Genomic DNA, 12,315 nt, shown 5'->3' with positions numbered 1-12,315 from the left:
TTTACTATACCTTACTGCATGCTAGCAATAATAGGCAGCTTTCTCACGTTTACAAGAGGTGAGTAAATCTTTACTGTGGAGATGAAAGAACAAGGCAAAGTGGAAAAACACAAAAATCTGAACTCATTTTCCCTGCCCTACCTGGATTTCTTCACTGATTGCCTTGATCCACTCATCCACAGTCCTTCGGATACGAATCTCTTCCAGGACATCTCTGAAACAAAAGAAAGAACCATTTTAGGTCAGTGCTTCTCAAATTGCACAGATTTATTCCTGGGAAAGCAGTCACCTTTAAATGCTCTAAAAACAGAAGTTGAGAACACAGCCAGTGAGATTCTGCACCTCTACATTTCCCAATAGGCACCAGTCCCAGCTCCAAATCTCTTCTTGCATGGTGCCACCTGCAAACCCCACTCTCTGCTGGTAAATACTGACATTATTACAAATATTTTAAGAAGAAGAGGCAGCCATGTGTCACTTTCTACCTTGATCACAACTGAAAAAACAAGAAAACAAGAAAAAATATTCCAACTTAACAAAAAAGCAGGTGACAAATTACTACCTCCTCACAAAGATAATGAGGGCAGGTAGCATGCCTCAAAAAACCCCTTATATATAAAGAATAACTACCTGCCCCAGGAAAATACAAGTTTAGATTGCATTTTTATAGAAAATTTCCATTATGATTCAAGCAGGAGTATTTAACACAACTAACAAAGCAAAAGTTCAAAAGCCAAAGATCTGTTGTGAGGTGATTAAATTCTGCAAATTTACAGGCTTATGAAGCCTCTTCTGCTCTGAAGAATTAAAATAGGCTTCAATTTTCTTTTTAATGCAGGTTGGTATGGAAACAGTTAAATGCCCTGGCAGCAGAGCAGTTTGTCCAGCTGATAAAGCCTCAGAAATCAGATTTAGGCACTTGACAAAAATCAGTTCACATCACAAGGGTTGAAAAACATCTGAATTTCAAGAATCAGACAATGATTGTAGTAAGAGTCAATAAATCCCTTTTGCAGGGAAGAACACAAGTTCTTCAATGCCCAGATGTGGAAACATCAATCTCACAAAGCACTGAATTGCAGGGTCTGACCTGTTTGTAGTCAAGGAGCTACTGACATCATACATGGCATCTCCATCTTTTGATTGAGTGACAGCTTCCAGATTCTCCTCAAGGACTTTTTTATTGTTCTGCACTCCTCTCAAAACCTTTTCAGCATCTGTCAGGATAGACTTTGGCACTTGGACATTTTGAAGGATGGATGGTTTGCTGACTAGATGATGTTCAAGAGGATCAGGTGCAACAGGAGAATTTTTTGGCTAAAATTGAAACAGAACCTCTAGCTTTTAATCAGAAATTGTTATTTCCTATAAATCTGTTATCACATCGATGTGAAATCCTGCCCATGTGCACTATCAGCAACTTCAGTTACTCAAGAATGTTCATTATGTTGCAAATATATTTAAAGAAGTCAAAGACATCCAAAAGATCTCAAATGGAAAATTATGGGAAGTGAGAGGCAATGCTAATGAGGCTAATAAGCACGTGGAAAGATGGCAATTAGATACATGAAGTATCACAAGCAAATCTCTCCATGTAACAGTAATTAAATATAATTAAGAGCCTAATAAAAGCCCAAGTCCTCTAAATATATGCACTTGTTTGGCATCAATCTACCCCCAAGAAACACCAAGCAATACTTGTAAGTTTTAACAAGATAAATCCCTCAGCAGGCCCTTGATCCTCTTTCACTCATTTTCACTTTTCAGAAGGAACAATGAAACCTCTCACTTTGCAGAACCCTTTTACAGAGATAAAAATCGAGCATAAATTAGCTGCTAAGTACAAAAGAAAGGGACACAAACACAGGAAACAAGTTCTCACATTCATTCTCACAGTCCTGAGGAAAAACCCAGAGGCCCATGAAAACTTCATCAAACAGTAAAAAAAAATTCAAAGTGATAAATGTACATTAAAAAAACACCTCAAACCACAACCAAAAGGCACAGACTGTAAAAACATCAACTGAATGCACAGAAAAAAGAAAATTTCACAGGTCACAACTCAGTTTTGGCTTTAAGGCTACTCTTTCTTCAAATCAGATTTAAACAAAAGTTTATGTTCAAGCAGATGTACTGCTACAATGCCATAAAACGGGAATCAACACCCTGATCCCATGACCTTGGTTTTGGCCTGGTGAGTAAAAGACAACATACCAAATTATTTATCAATTTTATATAGGCTTTCATTTTTAAATGAAACTTTTTGACAAATACTAACTCAGTATTTGAGTAGACAGGTAAAGACAGGTAAAATCTGTGAGAAAAAGTAAGATATAGAGATACATGATAAATTGTAAAATGATGTAGACTCAGTGAGACCCAGATCATGAACTGGTAACTGGATCTGTTAAATCTGTAAAAAATGCTGGTAGCAGCAGCCCACACTGTGCCAGTCTGACACAGCAGCTTCCTGCCTGACATTATCCCCTCAAGGGATTTCCTAGGACTGCGCCAGACAGGAGGAATGTGATCTGTACAAGAGCAATCCTTTCACAAACATCGAGGTGTGCCACAGGCAGGCAGTGATGTTTCATTGCAAACACACTCAAAACTGCTTCAGCATTAGAGCATTTCAGAGAAAGCCCCAAAACCCACAAAAGAAACACACAAAAATGTCAAGGTATACCTTAATAATATCAGTCAGGTCAGTTTTCCATGAACTTGCTTCCTAAAAAGACAGAAGAAGAGCTGTTGAAACTTGGAAGGTAAAAACCACAGGAGACATTGGATGAGTTTCTCTGGCCACAATGAATTCCTTGGGTTAGAGCACCACCTTCTGTCCTCAGCTAACTCACACCTTTGCTTTATGACAGAGCTGATTTATCATTTACCCAAAAATGTGTCATTTTATCACTCTACAAACCTCTCAGTGATGAGGAGTCAGTAGCTAAGTGTTTAATTGACCCAACTCTCCATTTGCTACATCATCACATCTCTTTCTATTGATCTTTTTTATAAGAGAGATTTCAAGTAATTTCTGTAACTGTGTTCTTCACCCATTCTTTACCCCATCTCATCTTGTTCAGTTGTAACAAGGTATGTTACTTGTTTAAGTTTTCAGCAATAGTGGTAAGAAAATATTTGCAACCTCAGTGGCACCTTTTTCCATTCCTAGTAAGAATAGTTAAATGCAAAATCCACAAAGTGTTACAAAAATCTGTAAAAAATACATCAGCTATGCTATATGACAGATGAAGCTGCATTTTATTTTCTACAGATACAGCAACAAAAACCAGACAGGTAATAAAAAATATTTTTAGGAAAATATGCAAGTTGAAACTTCCAACCACAGAAATGAACCAGCAGAATCAAAGTTACTACATTTCAAGCCAATTCACAGAGGTGAATTTTCACTTTTTTTCTCCTTTCTCACTGTGTATATTGCCAAGGACAGAAGGGACCACAAAATGACAGGTGGAGCCAGGAATGGCACCAGGTTAAGAGGTAAAAGCCTCAGTTGTGAAAAGCTCCATGTTGCCGGCACAGAAGGAGACCTTGCACCCCCAAAGGTACAAAATCACTAGCACAAGAAACAGCACAAGGATTCTATGCCAGGCAATTCCTTGGAAAAAGCACTCAATACAAAAAAAAAAAAAAAAAAAAAAAAAAAAAAAAAAAAAGAGTGGCAAAATGAGAAAGGAAATGCTTAAATTAGCCCTAAAGCTGACTGGAGACAAATGGAACGTTGTTCTTTCCCAAATGGGAAAATTACATCAGCTCTGTAGCTCTGCAGAGAACAGGCACTGAAAATATCCAAAACCTTAAAGCAAACAAATAAACAAACTTATTTTTTTCTATTTCTGTCCTTCCCTCTCTCTCTCTGACCTATTTTATGTTTGGGACAATGGCAGTCAGAATCCACTGCACACCCCAGAGCATTATTCAGGCTCAAAGCTCTTCCACACAGAGACTCCAGTATTTCAATTAATTGTAAACAGATGTGGATCTTTTTACAGGTGTAGAAGAGCAACACTTTCACTGGTATCAGACCTCTATGGTTTTCTCCACATTTTTTACTCCCCTCTTCAAACCCCTGCTCATTGTGATTGGATTGACTTTACCTGCAGAATGTTGTGCATTTCTCTTCTCAACTTGCCAAGATCTTGAAGTAGATCATCTGCTTTTTGCACTGTTTTCTCAACTGAATTGTACCTTTCAAAAGAGCGAATTAAGCCTGCAGGCAAACCTTTGAGTCTGAGGGGAGAAACACAACTGGTTACATCTCTCATGGCTCCTGAGCTGGCCCAAGAAAGGATTCAAATGTGAAACCAAGCAGGAATTTACAGTGCAAGTACCAAACTTTCAGATAAACTGGAACTTGCTTTGGCATCTGAAGTTACAGAGAGGGTATTGCGTTTTCTCTGTTTACCACTTAACACCTTCAGCCCAATCCTTTTATTTTCAATAGTGAAATAACATTTAATAGAGCAGCACTTAAACTTTGGATTTCTTTCCATTTGAAGCAATTAACATTTTTGTGCACACTGTTCTAAATTAGACAGTACTCATGAGAAGTTTCTCACTGTATTAGTGAAATTATAACTTTACATTATTGCCTGGGAAAAATATGCTTCAGACTGCAAGGCTAAGAACATTTTTTCACCCATTTTAAAGCTTGGGAATTGTTAGGTGGATGCTGCTCCTGAAAAACACTCCAAGTGCAACCTGCTGACCTCTGAGAAAGGTGTTGTGAGCTGCCCTTAGCAACAAGCCTTCATCTGCCTGCAGTTCAACAGGAACCACAGAATCCTGGAATATTACAGCTGGAAGGGACCCACAAGGATCCGAGTCCAGCTCCTGGCCCTGCACAAACACCCCAACAACGCCACCCTGTCCCTGGGGGCATTGTCCAAACTCTGAATTCTGTCATGCTTGGGGCTGTGCCCATTCCCTGGGGAGCCTGGGCAGTGCCCAGCACCCTCTGGGGGAAGAACCTCTCCTGGTATCCAACCTAAACCCACCCTGGCACAGCTCCAGCCATTCCCTCAGGTCCTGCCAAAAGCAAAGCAAAACTAGAAATACTCCAGCACAGCTGGGCCAGACTGCAGGACCACACCAGGGACTGCTACACCATCAGTGTCTAATGCACCTCTCTCAATTTCACTGAAACAGAAACTCCCCCTCAGGTTTGGATTGTTGTGTTTATCCACCTGTCTTTATCAGGCAGATTGCTCTTTTCACTGCTGCTTAATGCTGTCTTCTTGGCAAATTCAGTTTGCTTTAGTGGTGTTTCCTGAGAATTCAAAATGTGTTCCAGACCTTTCCCTTCACCTACAATGAAGTGAAATGAAGCAGAAAAAAAGAAAGTTAAGTTAGCTCAATATATTTAATATTTTCTTTTCCTTTCCAGGTATTTCACTATACTCACTAAGGAGAGTAAAATATTTTTAAATTTCAATATACAGATCTATTTCAGATAAGGCAAGTCACTTAAAACCACTCACACTAATCTGTCTTTCTGAGATTGCTTTAAATTAGCAAAGCTAGATGGAGCTGGGATGGCAATGAACTGAGTCATTGAGAACAAATCTGTGACATTATGGACCGCATGCTTCTTCTTTTGTCTTGTTTCATTTATTCCTGGAACCACTGAACATTAGGAATACCTGACAGCTTTGTAACAGAGACAGAACTTGATCAGAAGCAGCAAAAGAAAATTACTTTACATTTGCTTTCTATCTGCTGCTTTCAATACAATAATCCAGAGACCTTGTGGACCCATGAAAAAATGAAATAAAAATTCAATTTAACCAATAATAATGGCAAAGTTATTAAGCAGCTCCCAAGTTTTACATTATTCTGTCTAATCTTCCTGAAACTTGACTTTGAAAAAATATTTCAGTGAGCAGTCCTGCTGAAACTCTATAGATTAAATCAGCACTGTCTTTAAGTCTTTAGTTACTTATGAGTAAGTGACTTATACAAATGTAGATTCCAAATATTCTCAATATATGCATTTAAGTGCCAGCAACTCAACAGAAAATGTCAGAAAAGGTGAGGAATACACAAAGTAACCACCAGGTCATACTGGTTAGGCCAGTGGACGACAATACCTTCTCTTGTAGGTTTGGAAGTATTTTCTTTTTCTGCTACAGGGTTTTCTTTCTCTGAGATTTTCCCATTTTTGGGTACAGGTTCTGGAGCAAATCTTCGAGGAACTGGTGTCTTTAGAGGAGATTTTTGTGTATGAACCCCATGACTTGGAAAACTGCTTGAATATGCTTCAGGGAACACTAAAAAATAAAGTTATTTAAATGCTGACAATTTTCTTTAAAGGAAATTATATCATAGAATCACAGAGTGGTTTGGGTTTGGAAGGGACTGTAAAGATCATTCAGTTCCAACCCCCTGCCTTGGCAGGGACACCTTCCACTATCCCAGGTTGCTCCAAGACCCATCCAGCCTGGCCTGGAACACTCCCAGGGGTCCAGGGGCACCCACAGCTTCTGTGGGCAGCCTGTGCCAGGGCCTCAGCACTCTCACTAGAATTTCTTCCTGGCATCTAATCTAAACATTCCTTCAGTTTGGAGCCATTCCCCTTTGTCCTATCACTACCTGCCCTTGCAAACTCTAGGAAAAAAAAAATCTAGGGAAAAAAACCCATGCCAGGTCTATAAATTCTGCAAAAAAATGCAAAGCATTACTGCACTAGTTAAGTAAACAGGAAGAAAATTTCATACTTCTGACTGCTATCATAAGGGGATTAAAAAAAACCCCAAACCCCACTGTAGTTCATCACAGGCTTCCACACAGATTATGTCTCAATAAGATTATTTTGAGTCCAGGCACCTCCTGGTGCAGACTTCAGTAAATCAAAAGTCTCACTTTAATTCAAACTGGAAGATTCTAATATATCTTCAGAATGTCACAAAAATTATAAAGAGCATTGGGCAATAAATCACACAGAAGAAATATTTAGTCACTACTGATGTGATATAGAATCCAATATTAATGGACACAAAATTAATGCAACACTAACAGTGAAAGTAAGAATTTGTCCCCACCTTGGGCAGGTGCAGAACTGGCAGGGAATAAACCCCTGTGAGATGAAGGTGCTTCATTAGTGAGTGATCTCTGCTCTGGCTTCTCCCAGGGCCCTGCCAGGGGCCCAGGGGCAGGCACAGGACCCTGCTGCAGGCCACGGTTGTTCACTGCAGAGCTGATGAGATGGGACTGGGAGACAAAAGTACAGAGTATTTCTGGTCATTGAATCACAGAATTGTTAAGGTTGAAAAGACCTTTCAGATTACCAAGCCCGAGTCTTCTCCCACTAAACCAAGTCCTCCAGGGCCACATCCATGATTTCTGAAAACTTCCAGGGATGGTGACTCCACACTGCCCTGTGCATATTCCAATGTCTGACCACCCCTCAGTGAAGAATTTTCCCTAACACCCAACCAAAACCTACCCTGGTGCAGCTTGAGGCCATTTCCCCTTGTCCTGTCCCTGCTTCCCTGGGAGCAGAGCCCGACCTGCACCAGCCCCACCCTCCTGTCAGGGAGTTGTGCAGAGAAGGTCCCTCCTGAGCCTCCTTTTCTCCAAGCTGAGCCTCCCCAGCTCCCTCCAATCATTCCTGAGACTCCAGACCCTTCCCCAGTTCCACTGCCCTTCTCTGGACATGTTCCACCCCCTCAGTGTCTTTCTCATTGTTGAATGCCTTCACTTCCTTCCACTGAACTTTCTTTCTTTCTACTACTAAGAAACAATCCAAATTATTATAACACTCAGATACAGAAGAAATTATTAACCTGAATATTCATTTGTTGCTCCTGTAGCTTTTCCAGGTGCTGAATCCTTTGCACCATGAAAGCATTCATTTGCTTTTCAAGCTCATTGACTCTCTGCTGGTAGTGGGGTTCCTCATGTTGAGCCTTCATATTTTTCTGCTGTTCAGATGCTCGTTGCAGCTGCCTGTCTGTCTCCTGCAGTTTCTGGAGCAGTTCTGAAACTGAGTTCACTTTTGATTCCAAATCATTTTGAACCTGCAAGAAACGATTAAAAAAAAAAAAAAAAAAAAGGAAAGGGGGGGAAAAACCCATTATTGCAGAAGATGGTGAGCATCAAAAGAACAAAACATCCTTCACAGAATCCTGGATCTGCATCCCAAAAGAAACAAAATTCTATTTAGCCTTAAACTTTTGGTGGTTTAGCAATATTGTGATTTCTAAATAGATAAACCAAATGTTCTCTGTCTTCTGCTTGTTTAGTTGAATCCAAGTTAGTTGCCTCTGGTATATTGGTCAGCAAGTGTGAGATGACAAACACACAAAGCAGTGAGCAGACACATTCAGGCTCTCTGGAGCTACAATTAACAATCTGAGGCTTGTTTGGAACATTTACTGTTTTAAGAGGACAAAGAACTGGCACTGCCACTGACCTTGAGAAGTGGAGCTGCGGTGGCAATGGCAGCAGCAGTGGCTGCTGCAATGGTTGTTGCAGACTCAACTTCCCAGGGTGCTGACCTGGTGTCACTCCCAGCACCTTCCCTTTTTTCTGTGGAGCTACTTCCCAAGAGCTGCACCTTCACCTCCTTATGAACAGGAACAACCTGAGTTCTAGAAAAATAAAAATGTGCCTGTAAACAGCATTTTCTCCATATCTCCTCCAAGCAAACATTTCCCACACAGAGCATTGATATCACTGTATAAACATTTCTCCTGGAAGTTTTGACACAAGATACTCCAGGGAATAAAAACAACTGAAAACACTTTCATACACAGAAAAAGAACACTGACAGAGAACTGTAAATTCATTTTGGCAAAAAACTGAAGTGGTGTAGTTGTACAGAAACAGAACAGCTCAAACACCAACAATTCACACTCACTTTTGCACTAATGCTGCTCTCAGAGCCTCCTTCTGGCCAGTAGCATACTGGGAAATAAAAACATCATCTGTGGGGAAGGACAAACATCCTCTGTTGAGATAATTAGCACAAGATATCTATTTCACAGATAGAGACAAAGTAAATTACATTTAATTTTGCTGTGAAGAATCTGTTGCCTGCAGGAACCACATCATCTACTGCAACAACAAATTGTTTCCTTTCAGTAAGTAGAAAATTTAAATAATGGTAAGAGTAAGAGCAGGTTTCATTTAACACAATTTTTATAGCATTGAATGCTGGTATCAATAAAGTCCAATAATGGTGAGAAAAGTCTCAATGGTAACTTGAGCTCAGACAACCCAGTTGATAAAATACTGCAAATTCTGACTTGAAAACAATTTAATTAAGAAAACCTCAGAAACAGTATTTCCCTACCATCATCAGAAATTACAAAAAAAATTTCTTAATAGGTGTAAATCATGCTAAAAGCATTGCAGGCTCTCTCTCAGCCACTGTTTGCTGGGCAGAGGAGGCAAATGCTGGTAAGTCAGGCAGCTGCTGCCTGTGAGTGTAAAAGTACTGATTTTTGGCCTTAACTAGCTTAATGATTGGTATTTTTTCTCCTTTACACAGCTCCAGATATCCAAGAAACCTGCATAAGTGTATTTTCTTTAAAAAGCCTTCACATCTCTAAATCTGACTGAAATTGGCAGATTCAGAAATTAAAGGAAAAGACACTGACATTGTGATTTCTAGGATTCCTAAGGATTAGAAATACACTTTTTTGGTGCAGGCTGCTTGAAGAAAAATATGCCTTTGTAGTACAATAATTCACAAGAGAAAAATTAATCAAAACTAGCCCCTTTCCCAAACTGTCCATTCAGGGACATGAATATTTGGTTACAAAAGGAATCTCAACTCTGGCACACTGGCAGAAGTCCCACTCAATTTAAAAAAATGCAATGCCAGCAAGAATTAGATAAAATTTGCAAAATTAAAGAATGTTTGTTACAATTATCATTTTTTTATCAAAGCAACCTTTGAATATTTTCACTCAGAAGTTTTTATAATGAAAAAAACCCAAAACTAAAAGCTCCCTTTTCCTTTAATTAATCAGTTTCCTTACAAAAAAAGGGTGATTGGTGTGTTTTACCTTCAGGTCCTCTGCTATTTTCCAGCAGCACCAAAAGACCATCTTGTGCTGTGGCTTCTTTAGGAGGATCCTTCAGAACAAGAGCGGAAAAAGCAGAGATGAAAGCCCCTGTAGCCAAAATTTTAGAGGCAGATGGAATTGCTGAGCACACAAATGGAACCATTTGCACACAGCAACACAAAACATTTGAAGACCTCTGCCACAGAAGGGTCTGGACATTGCTGACAAGAACTCACATGGCATTTTAGAGACTGAAACTCCACAAACACAATTCAAATCAAAACCATATATTCTAAGTGCTAAGTAAGTTTATTCTCCTCATTTATGGCCAAAGAAGCAGTAGTGAAACTCTACCTGCTGAAGTTTAGAGAAGTTGCTAATCATGGACAGTTCAGGATTGCTCACACACAGAGAATTAAGCAGACAGAGAATTAAGTGTTAAATAAAGCCCCTCCAAAAGCACCAGCAATAACACCACATCAGCAGCAGCTCAAAGAGAAAAAGCAGCTGCACAGTTGTGGTGCAGAGGCTGAGCCAAAATCTTGTGCTGCTTTTAGAGGAGCTACAGCTTTTTGAGGAAAACAGTGTTCTCTCAGCTTAGGATTACAGAAAGGAGCAGCAGCTTTTCTTACCTTTTGGGATAAAAACATGGGCTCGGAATTTTCAACTGGAAGCAGGCGTTCTAGATATGCTTTGGTGCTTAGGACTCCTAGAATAAAAGCAGTTTTACTGTGATCAGAATCACTTGTGGTGCATTTTCTGTACCCTTATCTCTGAATGCCTAAACACCACGACCCTCATAAGACAAATGAGCACAGAGATTGAGCTAAAGCTTAAAAATATCAATGAATTCTATGATTCTGAATGAGAAATTCAATTTACAGCATGGGGAAACCTCTGAAAAACAGAACATTACTAAACAACTGATACCTTGTGAAGGCTGACCTAGAATAAAGACTACACTGAGTTAAAGAATAAAGAAGGGATCTATTAAAAGGCCTCAATGGATCCACCTTGGACAGCACAAGAGCCCAGCTAGGGCTACACCCAAGATGAACCAAAATGGTCACAAAAGTGGACTACAGGTCACAGGGTCTCACACTTTTATAAGTTCTGCTCCATTTGCATATTGGAGTTAAAATTGGAGTTGTCCAGTTATAGCTTTAGGTTATGAAGTCCCATCCTTCTTGTTTTTCTCTCTCCAGCCCATGCTGTTTCTGCTCTTTGGCCTGACATTTGGATCATTTGTCCTTGGTCTCCAGCTAGAGCAGGAATTGTTTTGTCTCCCTGCTCTGTGCAGAGAGCTCACCATCCCCTCATATGAAGCCCAGACCCACACACTAAAGCAGAATAGAATCTGAAACATAAAAGCTAAAACCTGAGGTATCACATCCTTTAACCAGAGATGTTTAACAGTGATTAAGCATCCCTGCCCCCATGGAGAGGGACACCTTCCACTATCCCAGGTTGCTCCAAGCCCTCTCCAGCCTGGCCTGGAACACTTCCAGGGATCCAGGGGCAGCCACAGCTCCTGTGGGCACCTGTGCCAGAGCCTCCTGCCCTCACAACTCGCATCCCGTTTGCAGAACAGCTCGGGAAAGCAAACACTGCTGACAGCTTCCGTGCGAGAATGCAGAGATCCCTTAATCACACAACTGCTCCGTGGCTGAAATCGCCTCTCAGCTCAGGTCTGCGCTGAACGCGGCGCTCACGGACGCACCTGCAGCGGCGCCGGGGGAGTCGCGGGCGGTGCCGGTGCCGCCCGGAGCCCAGGCCGGGCTGGCACGGGGAGCTCCGTCCGCAGCCGAGTCCGCGGGGCAGGGCGAGCCGCCGGCCCGGAGCTTCTGCACGGCCACCGGCGCCTTCCGGCCGCGGCCGCCGCCGGGGGGCTGCTCCCTGCGGGCCGCCGTGGAGCGCACCAGCACCTCGGCCGCCGTCAGGCTGCCCAGCGAGTCCCGGCTGCCGCCCGAGCTGCTCTCCGCCTCCATGGGGCCGCCTCACGGCAGGGCCGGGAACGGGAACGGAGCGGGGACAGCGGGAAGGGAACAGCCCCGAGGCTCCGCTTCCCTCCCACGGCTGCCGTCCTTCAGAGAGCACCGCTCGCTCCCGCTATCCCGGCCCTAATCCCAGCCCCGATCCCGCTGTCCCGGCCCCGTTCCCGCTGTCCCGGCCCCGTTCCCGCTGTCCCGGCCCGGCCGGCGGCACCGGAAGCGCGCGGTGCCATGGCCACGGCGTCCCCTTAACCGGCGTCCGGCGGGAAACGCGCGGGTCCTCCCCT

At 42.1% G+C, this 12,315-nt stretch overlaps 1 protein-coding gene across 5 annotated transcripts in view; it reads right to left on the bottom strand.

Moving 5' to 3' along the window:
- The window catches only part of KIAA0586, a 68,611-nt gene extending 56,428 nt beyond the window's left edge, over positions 1-12,183 (bottom strand). For all 5 annotated transcript variants that reach the window (XM_084207457.1, XM_084207458.1, XM_084207461.1 and 2 more), the window contains exons 1-13: positions 11,758-12,183; positions 10,670-10,746; positions 10,038-10,107; positions 8,885-8,951; positions 8,438-8,615; positions 7,809-8,042; positions 7,065-7,233; positions 6,114-6,293; positions 5,211-5,331; positions 4,122-4,254; positions 2,687-2,728; positions 1,091-1,317; positions 142-214 (exon numbers count right to left, since the gene is read on the bottom strand). In XM_084207457.1, the coding sequence (XP_084063583.1) occupies positions 142-214; positions 1,091-1,317; positions 2,687-2,728; positions 4,122-4,254; positions 5,211-5,331; positions 6,114-6,293; positions 7,065-7,233; positions 7,809-8,042; positions 8,438-8,615; positions 8,885-8,951; positions 10,038-10,107; positions 10,670-10,746; positions 11,758-12,025 (1,839 nt within the window). In that variant the 5' untranslated portion in view covers positions 12,026-12,183. The remainder of the gene's footprint in view (positions 1-141; positions 215-1,090; positions 1,318-2,686; positions 2,729-4,121; positions 4,255-5,210; positions 5,332-6,113; positions 6,294-7,064; positions 7,234-7,808; positions 8,043-8,437; positions 8,616-8,884; positions 8,952-10,037; positions 10,108-10,669; positions 10,747-11,757) is intronic.
- Between the last annotated feature and the right edge of the window lie 132 nt (positions 12,184-12,315).

Source organism: Fringilla coelebs (assembly GCF_963513975.1).
Source record: "Fringilla coelebs genome assembly, chromosome: 6".
In the NCBI taxonomy this organism is placed as follows: Eukaryota; Metazoa; Chordata; class Aves; order Passeriformes; family Fringillidae; genus Fringilla; species Fringilla coelebs.
Note: the sequence above shows the minus strand (reverse complement) of the source record. Positions and strands in the feature narration are given on the sequence as shown.